This window comes from Gobio gobio, assembly GCF_949357685.1.
Source record: "Gobio gobio genome assembly, chromosome: 1".
Lineage (NCBI taxonomy): Eukaryota > Metazoa > Chordata > Actinopteri > Cypriniformes > Gobionidae > Gobio > Gobio gobio.
In genome coordinates this window covers 32,626,905-32,651,338 of record NC_137097.1, presented here as the reverse complement: position 1 = coordinate 32,651,338, position 24,434 = coordinate 32,626,905, and the positions used below count along the sequence as shown (strand labels likewise).

The following is a 24,434-nucleotide window of genomic DNA, read 5'->3' as shown; positions in this document are numbered from 1 at the left end:
CAATATAGAAGAAAAACGTAGAAAATAACAATAAACTTAAAACATTTACGTTTATTAAAAAAAAACAAAAAAAACATTTAAACTGTAATCGATTTAATAGCTAGCCCGAATGTAATTTGTTCTTTCCCAGCAATTGCACAATCTATTTTTTGATAGTTGATGAAGTTTAAAACGATGCTTTACCTGTCAGTCACTGGTCATATGTGTGTTGTGTCCATCAGCTGCGCGCGCGTCGCGTCATCCCGCTCGTGTCTCTGGAGTTCTGCATTTGTCAATCACCTGCGCTTCACCTGCATGAGCGCGTTACCGTAAAACAGCGAGTGCGCGCGAACCTACACAGCAGCCAATGAGCACTTGCGTCCATGCCATCTGCTTGAGCAACTCTTTACTTCATTTATTCATTCATTCATTTTCCATCTAACGATTTAAAAAAAATAATAATAATTAGAAAACACTTTATAATACCTTGAATAAAAATATATTATTGATGCATTTTATACAGTGCTGTATGTCTATCTAATTTCTGTAGAGGTATCAGATGTTTGGCATCACAAATGAACAATAGCAAAGAAATATTGGTAGCACTTTAGAATAATGGTCATTAGTTAACATTAGTTAATGTATTAACTAACATGAACTAACCATGAGCAGAACATTTGTTACTGTATTTGTTCATCTTTGTTAACGTTAGTTAATACAAATACATCTGTTCATGGTTTGTTTATGTTAGTTCACACTGCATTAAAGGGTTAGTTCACCCAAAAATGAAAATTCTGTCATTAATTACTTACCCTCATGTCGTTCGACACCCGTCAAACCTCCGTTCATCTTAGGAACAGAAATGAAGATATTTTAGTTGAAATCTGATGGCTCTGAAAGGCCTCCATTGGCACAATGGCACGGTTCACTCTCAAGACCCTTAAAAGGTACTAAAGACGTTGTTACAAAGTCCATCTCACTACAGTGGTTCTAAAATAACTTTACGAATCGGCGATAATAGTTTTTGTGCGCCAAAAAACCCTAAATAACGACTTACATAGTGATGACTATTTCAAAACACAGCATCATGAAGCTTCGAAGCGTTATGAATCAGCGAGTCGATTCATGATTCGGATCGCGTGTCAAACCACCAAACTGCTGAAATTTGGCGATTCAAACCGCTGAATCGACTCGCTGATTCATAACGCTTCGAAGCTTCATGATGCTTTGTTTTGAAATCGTCATCACTATGTAAGTCGTTATTTAGGGTTTTTTGGCACACAAAAACTATTATCGCCGATTCGTAAAGTTATTTTAGAACCACTGTAGTGAGATGGACTTTGTAACGACGTCTTTAGTACCTTTTAAGGGTCTTGAGAGTGTAACGTGCCATTGAGCCAATGGAGGCCTTTCAGAGCCATCAGATTTCAACTCAAATATCTTCATTTCTGTTCGGAAGATGAACGGAGGTCTTACGGGTGTCGAACGACATGAGGGTAAGTAATTAATGACAGAATTTTCATTTTTGGGTGAACTAACCCTTTAACTAATGTTAAAAATATTTTAATAATGCATTAGTAAATGTTGAAATTAACATTAACAAAGATTAATAAACGCTTTATAAGTGCAGTTCATTATTAGTTAATGTTAACTAATGACCATTATTCTAAAGTGTTACCGAAATATCTACTAATGTACACTATATTGCCAAAAGTATGGGCACACCCCTCCAAATCATTGAATTCAGGTTTTCCAATCACTTCCATGGCCACATGTGTATAAAATCAAGCACTAGACATGCAGACGCTTCTACAAACATTTGTGAAAGAATGGGTCGCTCTCAGGAGCTCAGTGAATTCAAGCATGGTACTGTGATCGGTTGCCACCTGTGCAATAAGTCCATTCGTAAAATTTCCTCACTACTAAATATTCCACGGTCAACTTTTAGTGGGATTATAACAAAGTGGAAGCATTTGGGAACAACAGCAACTCAGCCACGAAGTGATAGGCCACGTAAAATCACAGAGCTGGGTCAGCACATGCTGAGGGTCACAGTGCAGAGAAGTCGCCGACTTTCTGCAGAGTCAATAGCTACAGACCTCCAAACTTCATGTGGCCTTCAGATTAGCTCAAGCACAGTGCATAGAGAGCTTCATGGAATGGGTTTCCATGGCCGAGCAGCTCATTCAAGCCTTACATCACCAAGTGCAATGCAAAACGTCTGATGCAGTGATGTAAAGCTCGCCGCCACTGGACTCTAGAGCAGTGGAGATGTGTTCTCTGTAGTGACCAATCACGCTTCTCTGTCTGGCAATCGATGGACGAGTCTTGAGTTTAGCGGTTTCCAGGAGAACGGGACTTGCCTGACTGCATTGTGCCAGGTGTAAGGTTTGGTGGAGGGGGGGTTGTGGTGTGGGGCTGTTTTTCAGGGGTTGGGCTTGGCCCCTTAGTTCCAGTGAAAGGAACTCTTAGTGCTTCAGCATACCAAGACATTTTGGACAATTTCATGCTCCCAACTTTGTGGGAACAGTTTGGGGATGGCCCCTTCCTGTTCCAACATGACTGTGCACCAGTGCACAAAGCAAGGTCCATAAAGACATGGATGAGCGAGTTTGGTGTGGAGGAACTTGACTGGCCAACACAGATTCCTGACCTCAAGCCTTCTCGTCCAACATCAGTGTCTGACCTCACAAATGCGCTTCTAGAAGAATGGGCAAACATTCCCTTTAACACACTCCTAAACCTTGAGGAAAGCCTTCCCAGAAGAGTTGAATCTGTTATAGCTGCAAAGTGTGGGCCAACTCCATATTAAACCCTACGGATTAAGAATGGAATGTCATTAAAGTTCATGTGCATGTAAATGCAGGCGTCCCGAAACGTTTGGCAATATAGAGTACTTGTGTCACACAACTTCCTCTCACATAAAATACTGTGTCAGATAGTAATACCATGGTACATGTAGTAAGTACTGGAATTCATGTAGGCCTATGCAACCTATATAATATGAAGTGTGAAGAGTGTAGGTGAGTATGTCTTTGGAAACACAGTAACAAAAATGTGTGGTTATGCCAGAGCGCCCCCTGCTTCCCATCCGCCCTCCTTGCAGGTGAAGCCCTACTTCCAGCTTCACAAGGTTCCCCTCTGGGTGTCCATAACGCCAAACCCCTCCAGATCTAATCTAAAGTAAAGTATTCTGTTCCCCTAAAACCACAGGGTGTGCACGTGAAACCAGCGCAGCCTCATCAAGAGATGCGTACAGACAAGCCCAGTGATGTCACACAGACAAACGTCTTGTTAAAATATTCCTGACGTCATATCGCGGAATAAGCGCTCCAATTCATTAACCTACAAGAATAAAGTGCAGTAAGCGTTAAAACTATTTGCGCTACAACCCAGTGTTTGTGATTATGATGCCAGTTTGTAATATAAAGCAGCATAACGGGCTGTTTTTGAACAGGTAAAATAAGCCAGACAAATCACAAATGGTCGTGTTTTTTAATTTTTTTATGTATGTAACTTTTCTTTTAACCATACTTTTTATAACTGATACCTATTATGTTTCCAAAATATTATTTTTAGCCATAAGTTTAATTATTAACAAATATTCTTACATTAGGCCTCGTCAAATTATTTAAAGATGCACTCTAAAATAAAAAGGTTCTATATGGCACCAAAAATGGTTTTTGGCTCGTAATCATAGGGGAACCTTTTTTAGTGCTATATAGCACCAATTTTGGTGCTTCAGTGGTTCTTCAGCGGTTCTTCACTGGTTCTTTGACTAAGGTGCTATATAGCATCGCTAACTAAGGTGCTATATAGCACCGCTACCATATACAGAACATGTTAAGATATGGTGCTCTATAGCACCAAAAGTGGTTCCTCTATGATTACGACGAAGAACCATTTTTGGTGCCATATAGAACCTTTTAATTTTAGAGTGTGTTTGAGTGAGTAAAAACACTGTAGATAGATGAGTGAAACACACTATATTTACTCAAACACACTCCACCACTTTTCACTCCATAAAGTAGGTTTATTCGGTAAAACTAAATCTGTCGTGATTTGAACAGGCATGGAGATCAGCGTCTAAGTTCCCTCAAGGTTCCTTGACTCCAAAATAGTTTCCCTATGAAAACAAAAGACGAGTCACCATATTAAAAACTCCACAACAGCATCAATCATTACATCAACTCTAGGCGTCTGCATCAGCGCTTAAGCACACACAGGAAGCCACAAACCTGAAAGCTTTAGCTTGTTTCTGGAACAATCTCAGCTTCTCAATCTCTTCTGACAGTTTCCTTAGATCGTCCCCCTCAAATTTTGGAAGCAATGGGTCCTTTGTGGACATACAAGAATCAACACATCATTTCATAACAATGAATCTGCAGAAATGCATTTGAAAATGTTGAGTAAAAGTCAGCGTATACGTACTGCAGTGCACGGGTCTGACAGCAGTTTTCTGATCAGAGTCGTGTCCGTGTTGTCCGGAGCCTGATGGAATCGTCCTCCTGTTTTATGGGCCAGAGACTTCAGAAACTCACTGCCGGATCTGTTCAAAAAGATTGAAATGATAAATCACCCTATTCAACATACTATGGCAACTTCAGACATTCTACTAATTTCAAGTAACTTTGCAACTACATTCAACTTATTCTACTAACCCGAGCCCTAGTCTCACGTAGCCGTCTGACTAACATGTAACGCAACCAATCACAGTTCGTTTTGGGCGTGAAAATGTAAAGTCGACGTCCCTGCAATAACATAATGCATCTATAAATTATTCATTCAAGAACGATGTTCAAGTTTACTGCAACAATGGAGCCACGGACTTCACATACTTTTGAAAATCCAGCGTTTAGTTGATCCTGGTAAGCACTCATTGTCACATTCGTAAACTGACAGTGTTCTTCTTCCATGAGGGAGTTTGGAGTCATGGCATTTGTTTCCAGACAAAACTCCTGAAGTGTTTCCAGATAAGTGTGCCATATGCATCAGACGTTCAGCCAACGGTCCATGGGTGAGATGTCTGAGACTGAGACTACCTGAGCCCTAACCTAGCAGTCTACTAATACTCTAATGAGAGTTAGTTGATATGTAGTTGCAAAGTTACTTATAGTTAGTAGAGTTAGTTGACCTGTCATGGCAGTTGAGTGCGACGGTGTGGACGGTGAAGCTCTTCTCTCGTCTCAGTGTCTCTATCTCTGTCAGTATTAGACTGTGGCTGGAGTCACAGCTTCCATCACAGACCAGATACAGACCAACATCATCTGCCAAGCCACAGCCTGTCTGGAGCAAAGCAGCATTACACACAGTCACGGTTACACACACACACAAGATCAACTAAGACCCTGTTTACACCTGGTGTTAAGACGACGCTAAATACAGGTGTAAACGGGGTGTAAAACGTTTTGAGCTTGTCCACTTTTGATCACTTCCAGATATAGTTGAAAACACATTCGCTTTCGCGTTCGTAGTGTAAACGCTCACGCTCATGTGGTCGAATTTGTTCAAACGGTGACAAAAGACAGTCTAGTCTCCATCTACTGACCTAATGCGTAAACATTATGGGAAGCGCGCTAGCTAGACGGGATTTAAACTTAACCTGAAGACCCTTAAACCTGAAGACCCAAGTTTGTTTTGAAGATGAAAAACGTACCAAGCACAATGTTCTCTCTCCATTCCTGATTTCTAACACACACTCACAGCGTACTGTTACACATGCGTTTTCTTTCTCAACTGTTTACTTTCACTTTAAACAGAACTGACTGTGTTTACGTGAATACTCACCAAAGATGGCATTTTGACATTCTTTTGTGTGTATTTAACTGTTTAAGCGCAATAAGCAGCAAAAAAGAACTAAATTTAGTCCTGAGAGGCGGCTTTATACGCACGTACTTGAGTACAAAAAACTGCGGGAATGAGTAAAATTATGCGCAATGTGTACCAAAAATCAAGCCCTGTAACAGCAACAATATTCATCCGGAGCAAATGAAACGAGTGAGTGAGTGGAGGCGGGTTTGTGTGCCACTTGCTGTTGGAGACATGAGAGAGTGAGAAAGAGCAGCTGGTATTGTGTATCTATTTTGAAGAAAATGAGTATTGGAAGCGATTCAGATATATTTCAGTATCGATTCGTAAAAATTATTATTTTTGACAACAACACTACACTTTTATTATTTTAGATGCCTTTTTAAAAGACTACAACTGAATTATATATATATATATATATTTCAATAATTCAATCTGCCATAGTGGCTAGTAGGAGTGTTACACGCCACTGCTGAAATCCACCCGCATTTGGGGGGTTGGTGGGGGTTGATGTCATGCACTGATAGTTTATATGTGACCAGTGCTGGCAAAATTAGTCCGAATGCGCACAGGATAATTTTGAGCTACAGGCAAAACAAGTGAAAAATGTTTATTTTGAGGTTTTCACAAAAACAAGTTCATTAAGCCCTTGTCTAGCGATCCCAGTGCTCCAAATAGCAATTAACCATCTACAAGTATCTTTATTTGTACGTTTTCTGAGAGGACCTTTCCTTTGTCCATGAAAACGGCTGTCTCTTTCATTAATGTTAATCAAACAATTGTGGTATCATGGAAAAATAAGTTGACTATATATTTTTCCTATAGATATTTGGTGTTGACTTGGTGTGTGCCAAATTTGGTGTTGTTACCAGAGATTTTAAGGTATGGTTGCTAGGTGATTTTGTTTTGGAACCTTTAAAACTATAACTTGAGAACAAAAATGTTTTTTTTTTGTGACTCATTGCGACTCATTTTGCCAGCAGGGGTCACATATAAAGGCAGTTATTGTGAGTGTTGCAGCGAGTACCTGCAGTGCTTGAAGTGTGGATGAAGTGCCATGTGAGCTGAGCTGACTCAACCACTGCGCTGCCTCCGTACACAGATCCTCAGTGGACTCGACCAGCGCCGACTGCCACATCCGCACCCCTCCAGAGTACGCCAACACATTAAACCTGACGCACACACACCAGTCACTAAGACACCGGCCGGCAAACTCACTAACCTTGTTCGGAGGCAATGATAGGACATTTTCAGGTGTATTATGGGCCCTTTTTACATTTCTAATCTTCTCCAAAACTGTGGAAATCACAGTCTGTGAGAAGGGTCCATACACCCAACCCAGGCCGGGACTATTTGTTCAGCCAAACAATGGAAGACGGGTGAGTGTGAAAGCATTTTTTTCTATATCGCCATCTAGAGCAAAAACATTTCACTCACCTCACGCTGTTGGCATGCAGCTGATCCCAGATCAGTAAGGTCAGTGCCTTCTGGAGTTCAGCCAGGAAGGGGGCCATTGATCCAGACACATCCAGCAGAACACAGACGTCCTTTTCCAGCACTGATCCGAACATACGCCTGCTGCCTGCTCGCAAACAAAACATCCACATGGCAGGAAAAAAGGGATCTGTTCTAAAGCCTAGTGAGCCTAGGGAGCTTCCATGCTATCTACTGCTAGCTGGAAACCTCATCCTTCAGGAACAGCCTTTGGGCCCTTAAAATAATGCCTGCGCTTTATTTATCTATGTTTTGGATAAGAGCCATACTGTAATTGTTGAGTTTGGTACTGATATTATCCTTACACAGATACTGATATAGTACCACCAACCTGATCACATAGAAACATAACTATTTTTTTTTTCAAAGCTGAACAAGTGAAGATCTTCTTATACCCAATTGCAAATTTTTATATCAATGGAATTTCTTTTTCTGAATACGTCAGAGGTGTCTGTCCCAAGAACGGTATTTCGACATAACGCCGAAAGTGACCGACAGAAAGGGAACTATTTACATTCAGATCTATGCTCAAAAATGAGGGTGACAGTTAACAAATAGACTAAATATTAAAGCAAGCACACATTCTCTCCAGAAAGAGCTTAATAAGAGTGCCACCTCTATTGTACCTGTCAGTAACCACTCCAGTCTTCGGCCGTAGCGCTGCATCAGCTTCTCCGTCTGACTGAGGTAGTGCTTTAACTCACCAGGAGTCAGATGCAAGTGTTTCACAGCCCCCTATGATGAACATCAAGACGTACCATATACTAAACATGGAAAACTAATATTTTCAGTATGACCGGTGTTTCACAGCACTGTGCTTACATTGACTTGGACACTAGGGAATATGCCGCAGTACTTAGCAGACACTCTCTTCTGGACGGACGGCACCAGTTTGTTGTGATGGCAGCATTCAGGTCCAGATATCAGTTTGTGAAGGTCCAACTTCAGGTTCTTTATACCAAACCTTCTCAGCCACTTAAAGGACACACACAAAACAATCCTTTAGAATTTAAAGAGGACCTACACTTTTCGACTTTCTTTAGTGTGTAATGTTGCAGTTTGAGCGTGAAAAAGGTCAAAGCACAAAGTCTCTCCAAAGGCAGTTATTTCGATCTCTACATCAGTGTCGCTGTTTCTGAACTCCCTGAAATGCCTTCATTGTAGTCTTGAGTTTTCTTCCGGGAACGAACACGTCACAATATTCCTCATTTAAATAGTTCCTGCTCAAGCCATATGCAAAATAAAGGGGCGGAGTCTGGTTGAATTAGTAGTGTGTTGAAACCTAGGCAACCTCCCATGGTCTCTCTCTTGAATCCAACACAATTCACCGACTGGCCACTAGAGACGGGCTCCAAAATGGAGTCAAATCTGTGTTTACAGCCTGGTACAAAAAGTAATTTTGGTCTATACAGCTAAGTTTGCCCTTCATGACAACTGTGAGGGGGGTGTATTTTTTTATAACTCATCTGTTGAAATTATATTAAGCCTTAAGGTTCTGCATAATTAAGGGTGTGGTCACTTGAGTGACAGGTGGATTGCCACTATGGTCGAGCTAGGCGGGCGTGGTTTCAGCAACCAGGCACCTGAACTCCAGCCACGTCCCGCCTCTTTGCCCATTTTAAGTTATCCGGGAGTGACGCGCTGCCAAGATGGCGGCGACCGACTTTAGGTTTCAAAAATGCTCTTCAGAAACCTACGGGTGACGTCACGGACACTACGTCCTTATTTATTTACAGTCTATGGTTGAAACTCGCGGTTATGGTAAGGGGCGGGACATTTCCCCAAACACACTTGTTGTGTGGTTGACCAATCACAGAACACTGATCCAGCCGACCAATCAGAGCACACTGCGCTTTTCAGAAGGAGGGGCTTCATAGAGACAAGAACTAAACAGAGTGATACTGACAGACTGGGAAGAGAGGAGCTGCAATAATGTCAAACATAGGAAAAAATAATGTGTTTTTTGAACATTCAGGCATGAAAACCTAAACAAAATCAAGACTTTGTAAAAGGGCATAATAGATCCTGTTTAAAGCTGCTGTGTGTAATTTTGGATTGCTATTAAAACAATTTCTATCATCCCTCCTATCACATTTGCTAAAGTGTTCTGAGTGTTTGCTTTGGGGTTTCTCATTTCTACTAGGTTTCTAAGTGGTTGCTAAAGAGTTCAGAGTGAATGCTAAGGTGCTGCCAGACAGTTATTAAGGAGATATAGAAAGAACGAGAGACAGATGAAACATTTGATCATCTGCTATATGAAAAATAAGGTCAGATCAGTTCAGAAATCAGAAAAGATATAGCGCACTAAGTCAGAACAGAAACCCAGCAGGGGAATGTTCTCATAACGTTCTCACAACTTTCTCTCAAGTTATGAACAAACGTTCTTCCAGTAACATTAGTAGAATGTTCGTTCATAAGTTATCTGGTCTTTAATAATGCTCTCAAAACTTTAGCTCAATATCATCATTTATACAATGCTCATGGAACATTTTTTCTAACATTTTTTAAATGAAAACATTTAAAAGTAACATTCCCATAATGTTTACATTATGATAAAATGAAATGTTTCCTTTAACATTCGTATAACCAAGAATTTTTTTTTTAAAACATAAAAAAATTAGTTTTTAATGTTATGAGAACATTCAGAAATAGCGTTTTCATAACATAATGGAAACATTTGCAAAACGTTTTTAGAACATATTTTGTGAGCTGGGGAAAGATGTGCCAGTTTAGGAGGTGGATGTAGCTTGAAAACTCTAGGACGAATTTGGAAAACATTAGGCATTTGGATGGATCATACAGTACAGTACCTGTTTAGTTGAACAGATGTCTTCATGTTTTGGCAGTTTAATGGTGTTGATAGACTTGCGCACACTCTTGGGTTTTGGATATTTCTTGAAGACAGCACCTAGATAAGACAATCAATGCTATATGACACAATATGATCCAGAGATGTATATGAGTGGATCACATCTGTACATGTTTCTGGCTATGACAAGACAAACATGGAAAATCCATTTCCACTAACCCAAGTTGCCATCTTCCAAGAAAAAGACAGACTGAGACACAATGGTTCTCCTCTGATCAGCAGGCTTTGACGGCCCAGCTGGTGTGCTGAAATCAGCTGACTGGACTAAAAAAAGACCAAAAATAAGTACTCTGAAAAAATAACGAATGCACCATGAGTCACATAAATAGCCAAGCATTTAGTCTGAGAGGCAATCAGATGAGGTTTTATACTGAGCCAAATATAGACACTGACATGCTTTCAGAATCTAACGTAGATATATATATATATATATATATATATATATATATATATATATATATATATATATATATATATATATATATATATATATATATATATATATATAGAATGAATTCAGGGTGATTGGGACACTTTTTCCAAGTCATCTCAATGGCAAAAAGTGTCCCAATCACCCTGAAATCACCCTATATACACCAAACAGGCATAACATTATGATGGGTCAAGTGAATAGCACTGATTATCTCTTCTTCACAGCACTTGTTAGTGGGTGGGATATATTAGGCAACAAGTGAACATTTTGTCCTCAAAGTTGATGTGTTAGAAGCAAAATGGGAAAGCATAAGGATTTGAGCGAGTTTGACAAGGGTCAAATTGTGATGGCTAGACGACTGGGTCAGAGCATCTCCAAAACTGCAGCTCTTGTGGGGTGTTCCCGGTCTGCAGTGGTCAGTATCTATCAAAAGTGCTCCAAGGAAGGAATAGTGGTGAACCGGCGACAGGGTCATGGGCGGCCAAGGCTCATTGATGCAAGTGGGGAAAGAAGGCTGGAGGCAGTGTGATGCTTTGGGCAATGTTCTGCTGGGAAATCTTGGGTCCTGCCATCCATGTGGATGTTACTTTGACACGTACCACCTACCTAAGCATTGTTGCAGACCATGAACACCCTTTCATGGAAACGGTATTCCCTGGTGGCTGTGGCTCTTTCAGCAGACAATGCATCCTGCCACAAAGCAAAAATGGTTCAGGAATGGTTTGAGGAGCACAGCGAGTTTGAGGTGTTGACTTGGCCTCCAAATTCCCCAAATCTCAAACGAATCGAGCATCACTTCAATACAAGTCCGATCCATGGAGGCCCCACCTCGCAGCTTACAGGACTTAAAGGATCTGCTGCTAACACCTTCAGGGATCAAGTGGAGTCCATGCCTCAACGGGTCAGGGCTGTTTTGGCAGCAAAAGGGGGACCAACACAATATTAGGTCATAATGTTATGCCTGATCGGTGTATATGTATACAGTATATATATATATATATATTATATATATATATATATATATATATATATATATATATATATATATATATATATATATATATATATATATATATATATATATATATATATATATATATATATATGGAAAGAGAGACAGAGAGAGAGAGAGAGAAAGAGAGAGAGAGAGAGAGAGAGAGAGAGAGAGAGAGAGAGAGAATGAATTAAAACAAACAGTCCAGATGGCAAATAGGGACCATTTGGTATATGATCTCTATTAATTTGAGTCAGGATGTTGGTAAGATGTCACACCTGCTGGGATTTCTGCTTTAGAGCTGTTCGGCCTCCAAGCCAAGCCGTTCTGTGCCAACCTGCTTTCCTGTTCACATCATACATCATGATCAGTCAAAACATCTTCGTAATGAGTCTCTTAAAGAGATACAAATTATGTCATCATATACTCATGTAATTTCAAGCCTGTATGACTTTTTTCTTCTTCTGTGGAACGCAATAGAAGATATTTTGAGAAATGCCTCAGTGTTTCTTGTCCATACAATGGAAGTAAATGATCATCAAATCTGTTTGGTTACTAACATTGTTCAAAATATCTTCTTTTGTGGTCATCAGAAGAAAGAAATACAGGTTTGGAACAACATGATGACTTTTCAGTGAACTATCCCTTTAAGTGTCCTAATGAAAAGACCATCTTTTAGACCAGCATGATTTTCTAAGATGGTTAACATAATCCGTGATATCAACAACTTCATATAAAGCTGCACTTAAGCAGCACATAACAACAAAACATGTCTGACATACAGTCTCTTCCTGTCTAAGTTCTTGGCGAGAATAAGCTAAACAGGGGCCAGTTGCATAAACTAAGCCATTATATTAAGACAGTGTCTTAAGATCTAGTATGATCCACCAGCAGTTAGGCAAGTGGCATTCAGTCTTACTTATCGTATCAAAATAGGCCAGTCTATGTTTTTATGTAACTGATTTTAAAAAATGATGAACAGTTTTAAAGAAAAAAATGTATGTCTAACTTGTAAGACTAGTCTTAACAGTTTATGCAACTGGCCCCAGGACTTGCTGATAGTCAAATGTCTGGCTATGTGTAGACATTGGTTGTACATCTGATGCATAAGGCACACAAAATTGGAAATCTTTGGGAGTTTTAAAGTCATGATCTGATTGGTTGAATTCTACAGGATTTCCAGGAGACGTGTGTGTCGCGTTCTTTAATGGTCCACCTGGACACAAAGCCGTTGTGAAGCCAAACCCCCTAATGGAAAAATGAAGACGTTGTGTTCACAACTGTGACAATGAGCGCTTATCAGGATCAACTAAACGCTGGATTTTCAAAAGTATGTGAAGTATGTAAAATTTGCGGTACAGACTCTTTAAATATGTCCAAGAGTTTTACACACTGGTTTGTCATTGGACGTCGACATTACGTTTTCACACCCCTAAAAATGACGTGGAACAAAACAAACTGTGATTGGTTGCTTTGCATGTCAAGTGTCATGTCTGACTGTGAGATGAGGACAGTGATCTGACCAGTCGAGCCAGGCTGAGTGTTGTGGGTCTGGGAGACGGCAGTTTTGCTTTGCGGGTCCAGGCTTGGGGTTTGAGGGACGGGGTACTCGTTTCTCCTGAACCTCTTCCGGAGCCCTTCTGGATCAGAGCGTCCAGTAGCTCAGAGCACTGCAGGAAAACAAGGATGAAAGTCCAATATAAGAAAGTGTTGTGTAATATGCATAAGAATACAATTACCTTGCCTTATAATTGACATTTTTAACTAATATATTACATCTAATGCTTTATCATTTTGTTTATTTCCTAGAAAAGCCTTAAATGGGCAAATATTTAACATGTATTCTATGAATATAACATTTATATGATGTCTAGTGCTGTGAGTGTTAGGTTGGAGAGCATTGTACGTGTGTGCAAAGTTAAATTTGAGGTCAAAGAGATAAGAATGAGATCGCTCCATTTATCACTCTTCAGATTACTTATTTATAGCTTGGATGCCAGCCGAACTCAGCCCACAACATTTGAGGTCGGGAAGTTTGGTCTGGACTTGATCCGTTGTGGAGCAACTTCACTTGAACCAGAGCTGTTTTGACCAATCAAATTGGCAAGAAAGCGCCTCTTTTTGGGGGGCTTATTACAGCTCAGACAACATATACTTAAATGTTTATCACTTTTAGCAGTGTTTTATGTAACGTCAAAGAGTTTTCTGTAAAATTACACCAAAATTGTGTATTTAGACCACTGTATGTGGGTATGGGAAGCTTTTCAATTTGGGTAGGCCAAATCCAGGTGGAAATGGTCCCAGAGTAAATTAGTGTAAATATAATCAGGGTTAGGAGGTTAAGAGGTTAATTTAGTACTCTAAACTCTGTAAACGTTTCTGTACTTTTCATTTTTGGGTGAAATGTACACAATACAGATTGTTGCGTTTTTGTATTGTGATATATTGTGACACGATATATTATTACACCCCTAGGAATGAAGCCAGGTAGTTTGAGGTAAGGAATACATGAGAGGAAACGTTAAAGTTTAAAAGAACAGCGTTACTTTGAAATAGAAATCATTTGTAACATTACAGATGTCTTTACTGTCACATTTGATTATTCAATGAATCTGTATGTATTTAGAAAGTAAACAGGGTCAATTATTGATAGATTTATTGATGTCAGTGTGACTTTAAAAACAAATGCCCTTGAGGATGAGGACGCAGCTCAGATGAGTAATGAAACATCTTCAACAAATCCAGCTGTTTCTGGACGAACACCAAGACCTGGATGAACCTTGATAAACAACTGATCATTTCTTGCAGGTGTGCTTCAAACTTTTCTTTGGTTTCCCATGAATTATTCAAACACGGCGGACACAGGTCAAGTCCAGGTCATGCGAGAAAAGCGCCCCAAACGCACTGCTCTGAACTCACCTTCTGACAATAATTAGCGGCCGTCTCCATTTCTCCAATTAGGGCACTGATGTCATCACTCTCCACGATGCCTGCAGGGAAAGACAAGGGAGAGGCTCATATTTTCCACTGCACACACACAAATACAAACACTCACACAAACTGGGTTCAGGCACCATGTGCTGCACATATGACAGAGAGAAAACCAGCATAACATTCAGAGTAAAAACTGAATGATGGTCTCGAAACGAAACTTCCTTTTAGTACCTCAAACTTCTTTTCCTTAAAAAACTCCCTCATTCAGACACTCATTCAACACCCTCTCCTCACCAGTCTCAGTCGTCCAGAGGAAGCGTCCATTGCCTGCATGTGCCAGGCCGCGCAGAGCGTGTGCAGTTTCGGCTCGTGTGGCGTGACGAGGCGGAGGGCAGCGGACGGTGTCCTCCTCTCCGGTGAACAGGCACACGTGGAGGTTCAGGTTCGCTGCACCGCAGCGCTCAGACACATAAGCAGTGACGGACACCTGAGGAGGATAGTATGAAAAATACCGCTTATTGAATGTGACATTAGAATATAGAAACTGCACCTCTAATACATGAACAGCAGAGGGTGGCATGCTCATTTTTACAAGGGTCAACATGGTTATTCATCACTTCATCAAAATGTGAACAATAATATGGAGGACTCAAACAAAATTAAGGAATAAGTTATCAATTTAATCATTCAAACATGAATATGAGATAATTAACCCCTTAACTGTCACCCCATATTTTTTATAATGGCAGTGAATGTCATCGCTTCGCTTCAGAAGGCTTTTATTAGCCAGTATTTTATAATGGATGGATGCACTTTTTTGGGATTCATATTTTGGGCTGCCATTCACTGCCATTATAAAGCTTGGAAGAGCCAGGACATTTTTTTTTATATAACTCTGATTGTATTCGTCTGAAAGTAGAATGTCATAAACACCTAGGATGACCCAAGGGTGAGTAAATCATGGGGTAATTTTCATTTTTGGGTGGGAATGTTAGCAAAATGTTCTTATAACATTTTTGTCAGCTGGGTATAGACAATACAATATGGGACAGGAATTGTCTTGCGTGCGATAAAACAGAACCATTAATGTGCGACTAACCATGTGTTGATCTGGCATGCCGGTGGTGAGGAGGTAAACACCATGAGTCAGCGCTGCTTCTTCTTGCGGTTCCTCCTCTAGAGCGCGCCGTAGAGCAGCCAGAGTATCACGACCCCCAAAACACTCTAATGTCTGGATCCACCTGAACACACACACACACACACACACACACACACGCTGAGGTCTCGGGAGGTTGTAAGATTTATCACCAAAAGACACTTTCTTACAGGGCTTCAATTAAACTTTAGACCTCAAGAAGCAGAACAGGCTATATTAGGAAATGCACGCAGGCTGCAGAGATTTGCTGTTTTGGGATGAACTTAAACTGAACTTGGGAACAAAAACAGGTGCTAGGCTGAAACATTCAGTCACTGAAATGCAGTAAGACTAAGTGGACTCAGAATGAAATAACTAAGGCGAAATGCAGCAATTACTAATTAGTTTAGTAACCCGATGAATGTCCTTTTTTATTGAGTTTGATAAAAGGGTCTTGTAGTGCAGTACAAGCAATAGTGATGCCTTAGCAAACACCACGACAGACTGTGAAGTCAAAAGCACATCCTCTCTCGTCTTACTGCCAAACTGCTTGAAGGTTTTCATGGGTGGAGGGAACCATCTTCTCCTGCCATGACTTGACATCTGATCCAAAACTGTGAACAAGATCACATACAGAAGAGTGAATGCGGTTACAAAGAGGAAATAAACTCAGATACATGATTCCTGTTATACAGTACACTTCAGATCTTCATCGTATTTGTTAAAGGGTGCTGAAAAGATGACTTATTTTTGTAGGCAAAGCTCTTCCGGGTCCATAATACCAAAGTCAATGGGTTTTTGAATGTTTTTTTTAGTTAAATGCTTCAGATGTGTGGTGAACGTTTTTTCACGTTTTATTTTACAACATAAAATACATCTGTAATACCCCCTTGTGATTTTTACTTGTGTTTTAAAAGGCGGCTGCTAGCAAGTGTCATTAAAAGAGGTAAACTCATCTATACTCACTAGTCGCTTTCACAGACTCGTTGTGTTCATAATCGCCCTCTTGCAAACTATAAATAAAGACTTCCCAGCCAACAGGGAATGTTCTCATAACGTTTTGGCAAGGTTCTCTCAAAGTTATGAACAAACGTTCTTCCAGTAACGTTTGTTCAAAGGTATAATGTTCTCAAAAGGTCAGCACAAAAACATGATCAATATTTATACTACGGGGCTGTTGAATGCTTGCATCTGATTGGTTGACAAACATTCTAAGGTCTGGAATTATTTTCAGGGAAACGCACGGTTAAAGTAGTTCCAGGCAGGTCTTGACCGCATTACAACTCAATTCGCAAAATGATTTCAGTTATTTCAAAAGTCTTTACAGTATATACAACAGCAAAATAACCAAAACCCACAGCGACACTGACCAAGCAAAGAAATATAGTAAACAATAGGATAAAAATGACAAATTATTTCCATGTACACATACTCTCTTTCTCCAGCTCTCTCCTAGTCAAACACACACACATAGTGCGGACACACACACACACAGAAACGTGTTGTCAGTGGAGCTCTTGACAATTTTATCAGTAAATAGTTTAGCAACTTAAAAGCAACATGGCATTTCTCACTAGTGTGGCAATAACGGCGCTGTTCTTGAAGCAGATAAACTTACAGTTTCACTATTAGTAGAATACTGCCGAACTGTTGAGAGACACACAGAATAATAGACAGGTAATACACACGCTTAATCTCCCTCTCTCTCTAATAACTAATATAACTGCATTAGTCTGCTATCAGTGGCTCAAGCCTCTGTTACTAGCTCTAAAATTACTTTTTGGAATTAGCAACGGAGGCTTGGGTTTAGATTTGTAAGAAATTAGTCCTGTTTTTATTAGTGTTTTAAGGTCAAAACCTTACAAATATCTTGAAATACATCATCTGAACAATGTTTTGAGGTGTGGTAACTGTAGTATAAGTGGAATAATTTACTCTGGGCCGTTGAATTATTTGAAAAATAATGCACACCCGCGGTTCACATTGTGTGCAATAATTTTACAATAATTCAACGGCCCATCATCAATTATTACTAATTGTTTCGGAATGTTCAGATAACATTCAAAACTAACGTTCTCATAATGTTTGAAGAGTGATAAAATGGTATGTTCCCTTAACGTTTGAAAGAACCAAGATTTTTTTTTTTAATGTTAAACAAAATGGATGGTTTGAATGTTCAGAGAAATTATTCAGAAATAACTTAATGGGAACGTTACCAAAACATTCTTAGAAGATATTTTTGTCAGCTGGGTCGATGATGGTGAAGCTAATTTATGGTTGGCCTACAAAAATACGGCTAACTTCAAATCCTGTTGGGCATTAATTTGCCATATATAAACTATCAAGTTATGGAAATACTATGGAAATTACAAGTAAATGAACAGAGTTCAAAGGCTACTGTAGAACACAAATGATCCAGATAATAACACATACAAGGTGTGTATGTAAATGTGGGTCCACCATAAATGTAATAGATTCATTAAATAATGGAGTGACACTGTTCCTCAAGGTAAGGCCTGAGTCATGTGACCTGATGAAATGCTCTGGGGTGAAGCGTGCAGCTGCTCTGCAGTATTAAGAGCAGGTATGTGCGCTGCACGCGCTCCCAGGCAAAATCTATTAAGACTTCTATTCATGCCAGACTAAAGTAGATCGCTCATGACTATGCTAAAACAGGAGCAGACAACTGTTGAAGATAAATGGCACAGAGGCTTTATACTGGCCCATTAATGCCTTCATTTCCTCTGTGTAAGTGTGCGCGACGATGCAAAAATCATTCTGTACGTTAACTGATTTATGAATGTTGGGATTCGCACAGGTACATGTGCACACAGCAGAGAACATTACAAATTTACACTATTGAAAATAAGATACCAAAAGGTTCCAGTGTCATAGAATAACCATTTTGGTTTCCTCAAAGACCCAGCTAACAAAAATATGTTCTTAAAACGTTTTGCTAAGTTATGAAAATGGTATTTCTGAATGTTCCTTGAATGTTTAAAATGTCCATTTAAAAATAAAACTGTTTTAAATTATAGTTTTTTCTTGGTTTAACATTCCAATTTATAATTTTGCAAACATTATTGAAAGTGAACTGTTGAATGTTCTTTGAAGTAATAAAAACTAAAACATTTAAAAGAAACGTTCTAAGAATGATGTATAACATTGAGAACATTATTGAAGACCAGATAACTAACCAAACTGAATGAACATTCTATTAACAGTGAAGAACGTTTGTTCATAACTTTGAGAGAACGTTCTGAGAACCTTTCCTGTTAGTTCCGGAATCTATCAGATCTTAAAATAACCAATTTTTCTTAGTGTGAAGATTTTTAATCATCTGAAGAACATTTTCCATTATAATGAACCTTTTGAAAGGTTCCATGGATGTTAAAGCTTCTTTAATAGATGCCATTAAAGAGCCTTTATTATTAAGAGTGTGTATACTGGAGCTGTACCATGATATCCAGTGATAATTTAATACATATAGGGAGCAAAGATGGACTAGCCTAACTGCTGCCTACTGTATTATCTACACTATATTGCCAAAAGTTTTGGGACGCCTGCCTTTACATGCACATGAACTTTAATGACATCCCATTCTTAATCCATTGGGTTTAATATGGAGTTGGCCCACACTTTGCCGCTATAACAGCTTCAACTCTTCTGGGAAGGCTTTCCACAAGGTTAAGGAGTGTGTTTATGGGAATTTTTGACCATTCTTCTAGAAGCGCATTTGTGAGGTCAGGCACTGATGTTGGACGAGAAGGCCTGGCTCACAGTCTCTGCTCTAATTCATCCCAAAGGTGTCCTATCGGGTTGAGGTCAGGACTCTTTATACACCTGAATTCAATGATTTGGAGGGGTGTCCCAATACTTTTGGCAATATAGTGTAGTTCATATTTTCAAAACTGTTCAAAACAGGATCCACCACTGCAGCTTAAATAGGCTGGCCAGATGATATCAAAATTTATTTTTCTCCTATTACAACCTTTGTTTATTTATTTAGCATCTAAATTCAGGATCGACAGCTGGACCACAAGTCGACCAAGCCACTGAGAAAAGTCCCAGTGCTCCTTATAGTCGGTCTGTTCCTGCTTGTACCTGCACCTCAATTCTGTTGCTCTGGCACAGTTGTGTCATGCACAGGCCCATTTTTAGCTGAAAAGTGCAAATTTGCATTTATGCAAAGTGCCGAATGCACCTCTGTGAGCTGTTCTGTTCTAGATTCACATGAGCATATTATGCCAATTTAAAGTATAGACCAGGGGTGTCTAAACTCGGTCCTGAAGACCAGTGTCCTGCAGAGTTTAGCTCCAACTTGCCTCAACACATCTGCCTAGAAGTTTCTAGTACGCCTAGTAGACTTCAGTAGCTGGTTCAGATGTGTTTAATAGGGATGGAGCTGAACTCTGCAGGACAGTGGCCCTCCAGGAGCAGGATTGGACACCTCTGGTCTATTTTTTTCACAGGAACGTGTTTTAAAAGGTATGATGTTCCTCATATGTTCGATTAACAATTCAACATTCTAGAAACAATGATTTGTAACATTCCAAGAACATAAAATGTCCAGTTTCCGTATTGTTAATATAATGTTATTTAAAGGTTATTTAAAGGTTGGTATGATGCTCCTGAAACATTCTCTCAATCAATCAAACACAGAGAAATAAGAACACAAACTACAACTTTCTTCTCAGCAGAGGAGGATTAAACAACTCCACAAACAGCATTACCAGCTTCACACATTACTAACCAGACTGACTTTATTTCTGTCAGACGTCTACAGAAGCTCTTATTGAGAATCAACAGAGGTTTAGATGTTGATGATTGGTTGAAAACGTTTAGTTTGAGGTCACCATTATGGTGATCAGTGTTTGATTTAGTTGGGCTCTTGACCCTTGACTTATGTTAAGATACTTTTATTCAGCAATTGCAGGTGTTTTCAGAAAACATTTCTAAAGCATTGATAAAGCTGATCAACATGGCTGTTTTAATGGTCAAATTACTGCATTAAAGTTGTTTTAACAACTGCTTTTTCTGTGACTGTTGACTTGAAGCGTTATTGAAAAGTATTAAACTCAGCTGATGTGATAATGATCATTTGCTGCATTTTAACATTGCTGCGTTTCAGATGATGAATGGCGACGTTCCTAGAATGTTGGAATGTTAAGTTTTAATCAAAATTAAGTTGAAAGAACGTTAGAGGAACATCCTCTAACGTCAAGAAAACTGGAAATTGTTTACATTCCCAGAAAAAACGCAGAATATTTGGAGAAAGTTCTTATAACAAAAATCTGTTAGCTGGGTAATTCTTTAGTTTCGCTATTGTCCACATTTTTGAATAATGGCACCATCAAAACTATGAAATAACACAAATGGAAGTATGGGAATTATGTAGCGACTTAAAAAGTGAAATCAAAGCCATCTCCACCCTTTGTCTATATTCCATTACTTATCCAAGCGGTTTAAACCAAGTCTTCTAAAAAGGACCCGATCGCTTTAATTTCAGGTTGTATTATAAGGTCATCTCAATTGTACTTGCTTTACGTGCACAAACATCATTGGTTCTGAATTGGTTTGCTCGATTATTTTGCATTACTTTTACAAAGTCTTGGAAGCTTGAATGTTTTGGTTGCATGGGCCTTTGTGTTTCAAAGATAAGCTAAAGCCTTTGTGTTGTAAATTTGATCACAAAATTCACAAATAGGCATTTTATATTTGTATACAGAATTGTGTAATTTCAAGCATTCAAGCATACATCTTTAGATTAAAAGATTTTCAGTCAGTCATGTCCAAACGTTTGACTTGTATTGTATATATAGAGGAAAATCTCAAGATATAAAATCAGTTCTAGGTAGAAAGCGACAGGTGACTTTGGGACCAAATGACAAAGCAGATCATAATCTGTCACATTATAAATAAGTGAAAATACCCGACAGTGTGTTTGACCTACACAATGACATTGAAGCTGTGTTTATTAGCCCGCTGCTCCTGCAGGAGTATCCGGAGGGCATGCTGGATGTGGAGCTGGTAGTGCGTGTTCATCCCAGACATGTCCAGAAGAACCTGCACCCTTTACGGAGACAGACAGAGAGACTGAGACACACAAACACACTCCTGACCCAACATCAGTCCAGCGTTAATGGATTTCCACAAAGGATAAAGGCTGGCAAACAAGGATCAATATGCACTAATACTCAAGTTTATCTTACAGGGATAAACATTGTTTGTGCTGACCACAATGTGTTTGATGTGGGCCGTTTTTCAATTATTGGCTGCTGAGAGCATTTAAAAAGCACTCAAACTGTCAAGACTGTAAAGTGTACGTCTGCTGTTGTTGCTACTGTGCAGTTCATGAGATTATTAATGCATTTCCATGATTGATTTTAAGGTTATTTTTGTTTACTTTTGTACAATGAATAGTTTTGGTACTCAAGACCTCAAGTAAAACCAGTCGAAAACTACAAGTGACAGGAACCCTAGGCAGTGTTCACTGCTCCCTAAACATGGCTGTACATCAATAATGTCCCCTCTACGTCCTCTGAAGTGATATCCCTTGTGAAAAAGAAGTGCTCTTAATTGTATTGAATGTGCACTTGTAATGCATTTAAAAAACAAAAATCTGTACTTGCAGATAATACACTGATCAGGCATAACATTATGACCTAATATTGTGTGGGTCCCGCTTTTGTTGCCAAAACAGTTGTTGGACTCCACTAGACCCCTGAAGGTGTGCTGTGGTATCTGGCACCAAGATGTTAGCAGCAGATCCTTTAAGTCTTGTAAGTTGTGAGGTGGGGCCTCCATGGATCGGACTTGTTTGTTCAGCACATCCCACAGATGCTCGACTGGATTGAGATCTGGGGAATTTGGAGGCCAAGTCAACACCTCAAACTCATTGTTGTCCTCCTCAAACAATTTCTGAACCATTTTTGCTCAGTTTTGCAGTTTTGGAGATGCTCTGGTCCAGTCGTCTAGCCATCACAATCTGGCCCTTGTCAAACTCGCTCAAATCCTTACGCTTGCCCATTTTTCCTGCGTCTAACACATCAACTTTGAGGACAAAATGTTCACTTGCTGTCTAATATATCCCACCCACTAACAGGTGCAGTGAGGAAGAGATCATCAGTGTTTCTGGGTGAATTATCCATTTAAGTGGGTCAAAAAACACTCTTAAGTTCAACTAATTGCATTTAATATAAATTTAAACTATAACATGTTAATTTAACTGTAAGTAACATGCATAAGTGTTGGAAATCAGTGCCCCTCAGAAGAGATATGCTCCCTATGATTTGTGAAGTCCACTGGGTAGGGTGCTACTGAAAGGATTGGGACACACTGTCTCAAAGCTACAGGTTCTCACCTCTGCTCACACACGGTTCCCCATATCTGCTGGCTGGCCGTCCCATTCAGCCACTCAACCCTCCTTTCAAACAGATGCACAGCACCCATCAGCCGCTTCTGCACATGAAAGACGAAGTGAGCAATTATTTATGGAATAGCACACGTCCTCACTGGCTGACAGACATCAGTGTAATGGGAGTCCTGAGATATCAGACCTGTCTCTGTGACGGCTCTAGTTAGGTAAATAATAGCGTTTGAAGACATGCATTTGGAGTGGTTTTAGAGAACTGTCTAGTGGCTAATGCAGTCTTCAAGTAGAGATGAACAACCAAGTGAAATTGTGTTTACTTTAGTGTGTACATTGGAAGGGACGTGTCAGCATCAAATACGGTGTATGGCAACTCTGCAATATAAAGTATATCAGTATGGAGTCCCACAGATTAAGTGGAGACTTTGTGGACACAAGACTAGAATTTGTACATTTTAGGAAGGAATTCATTCATGGTTACAGTATCTTGTTTTTTATGCACTGTTTTTATGCCCTGTATGTAATGCACATGTCTCCATATTTTTGTAATAGGTGTACGCTATCATTAAAGCTAATGAAATCATTGTTCGCTCAGGAGTTTCCCAGTTTAATGCGTCCTTCACATGCTATTGGAATTATCGTAAATACAAGTTTCCTAGTAGGAAATTGGACATGAACACCCTCTCAAGTCGTATTTACCACTGGGAAAGATCATTTTGATACCCAAGTTCCCGAGATGGGCAGGCCATGAACTTTAATCATGACAAAGAGGATATTTGGGATGTTAACAACATACCCACATGGTCCTCTGTTTGTCATTCAATAAACATAAATATTCCAGATATTACTTTAGGGGGACGTTCCATTTTGGTTATTCTATGGTCACATTGCCACGTTACAAAGAGAACATTTGGGACATTAACAGAAAGTTCTCATACGGTTCCCTGTATTTCAGATGGGGACGTTTCATTTGGGAATGCCCTGCAACATATCTTGTTCAGTGCAGTGGTCTCTACACTACATTCCCATAACGTTTGCAGGATCTTTAGGAGACAACCTATAATGTAATTTTTCTGTCCTATTTAGGTCCTTCCATCACGTTTACTGAATGCTTTCACAACATGTTTGTGTGAATCTATGTACACTGGGCTGCTTTGCAAATGAGGGTCAGTAAAACAGGATTTGCGCAAAAGTTGCTTCTCAAAGTTGTCCAACTTCATATTCAAAACATGTAAGCACCGCACTTTATATTTTGTGAATGTATGCAAATCGCCTTTTGTGACTGTGCAGAGCTATGTCATTAGTTTTATTTTAAAGAAGCAATAAAGGTGCGCTTCTGAATTGTACAGGCGTGAGCATTTTCAAGCTAAAAATAACAAGCTCTGGTCAGTAAGAGACAAGGGTTAAATTAAGCCT

General features: G+C 39.5%; 1 protein-coding gene across 1 annotated transcript in view; it reads right to left on the bottom strand.

The window, feature by feature from the left end:
- Positions 1 to 4,065: 4,065 nt before the first annotated feature.
- Positions 4,066 to 24,434, bottom strand: part of vwa3a (von Willebrand factor A domain containing 3A) — a gene marked incomplete at both ends in the record, with an annotated part of 46,892 nt that continues 26,523 nt past the window's right edge. Inside the window, 18 exons of the mRNA XM_079807930.1 lie at positions 4,066 to 4,105; positions 4,218 to 4,312; positions 4,411 to 4,528; positions 5,114 to 5,265; positions 6,815 to 6,959; positions 7,225 to 7,369; positions 7,908 to 8,016; positions 8,104 to 8,256; positions 10,092 to 10,189; positions 10,310 to 10,414; positions 11,856 to 11,922; positions 13,101 to 13,247; positions 14,497 to 14,567; positions 14,806 to 14,998; positions 15,611 to 15,752; positions 16,186 to 16,260; positions 21,600 to 21,719; positions 23,010 to 23,107. Coding sequence (XP_079664056.1) covers positions 4,066 to 4,105; positions 4,218 to 4,312; positions 4,411 to 4,528; positions 5,114 to 5,265; positions 6,815 to 6,959; positions 7,225 to 7,369; positions 7,908 to 8,016; positions 8,104 to 8,256; positions 10,092 to 10,189; positions 10,310 to 10,414; positions 11,856 to 11,922; positions 13,101 to 13,247; positions 14,497 to 14,567; positions 14,806 to 14,998; positions 15,611 to 15,752; positions 16,186 to 16,260; positions 21,600 to 21,719; positions 23,010 to 23,107 — 2,073 coding nt within the window. The remainder of the gene's footprint in view (positions 4,106 to 4,217; positions 4,313 to 4,410; positions 4,529 to 5,113; positions 5,266 to 6,814; positions 6,960 to 7,224; positions 7,370 to 7,907; positions 8,017 to 8,103; positions 8,257 to 10,091; positions 10,190 to 10,309; positions 10,415 to 11,855; positions 11,923 to 13,100; positions 13,248 to 14,496; positions 14,568 to 14,805; positions 14,999 to 15,610; positions 15,753 to 16,185; positions 16,261 to 21,599; positions 21,720 to 23,009; positions 23,108 to 24,434) is intronic.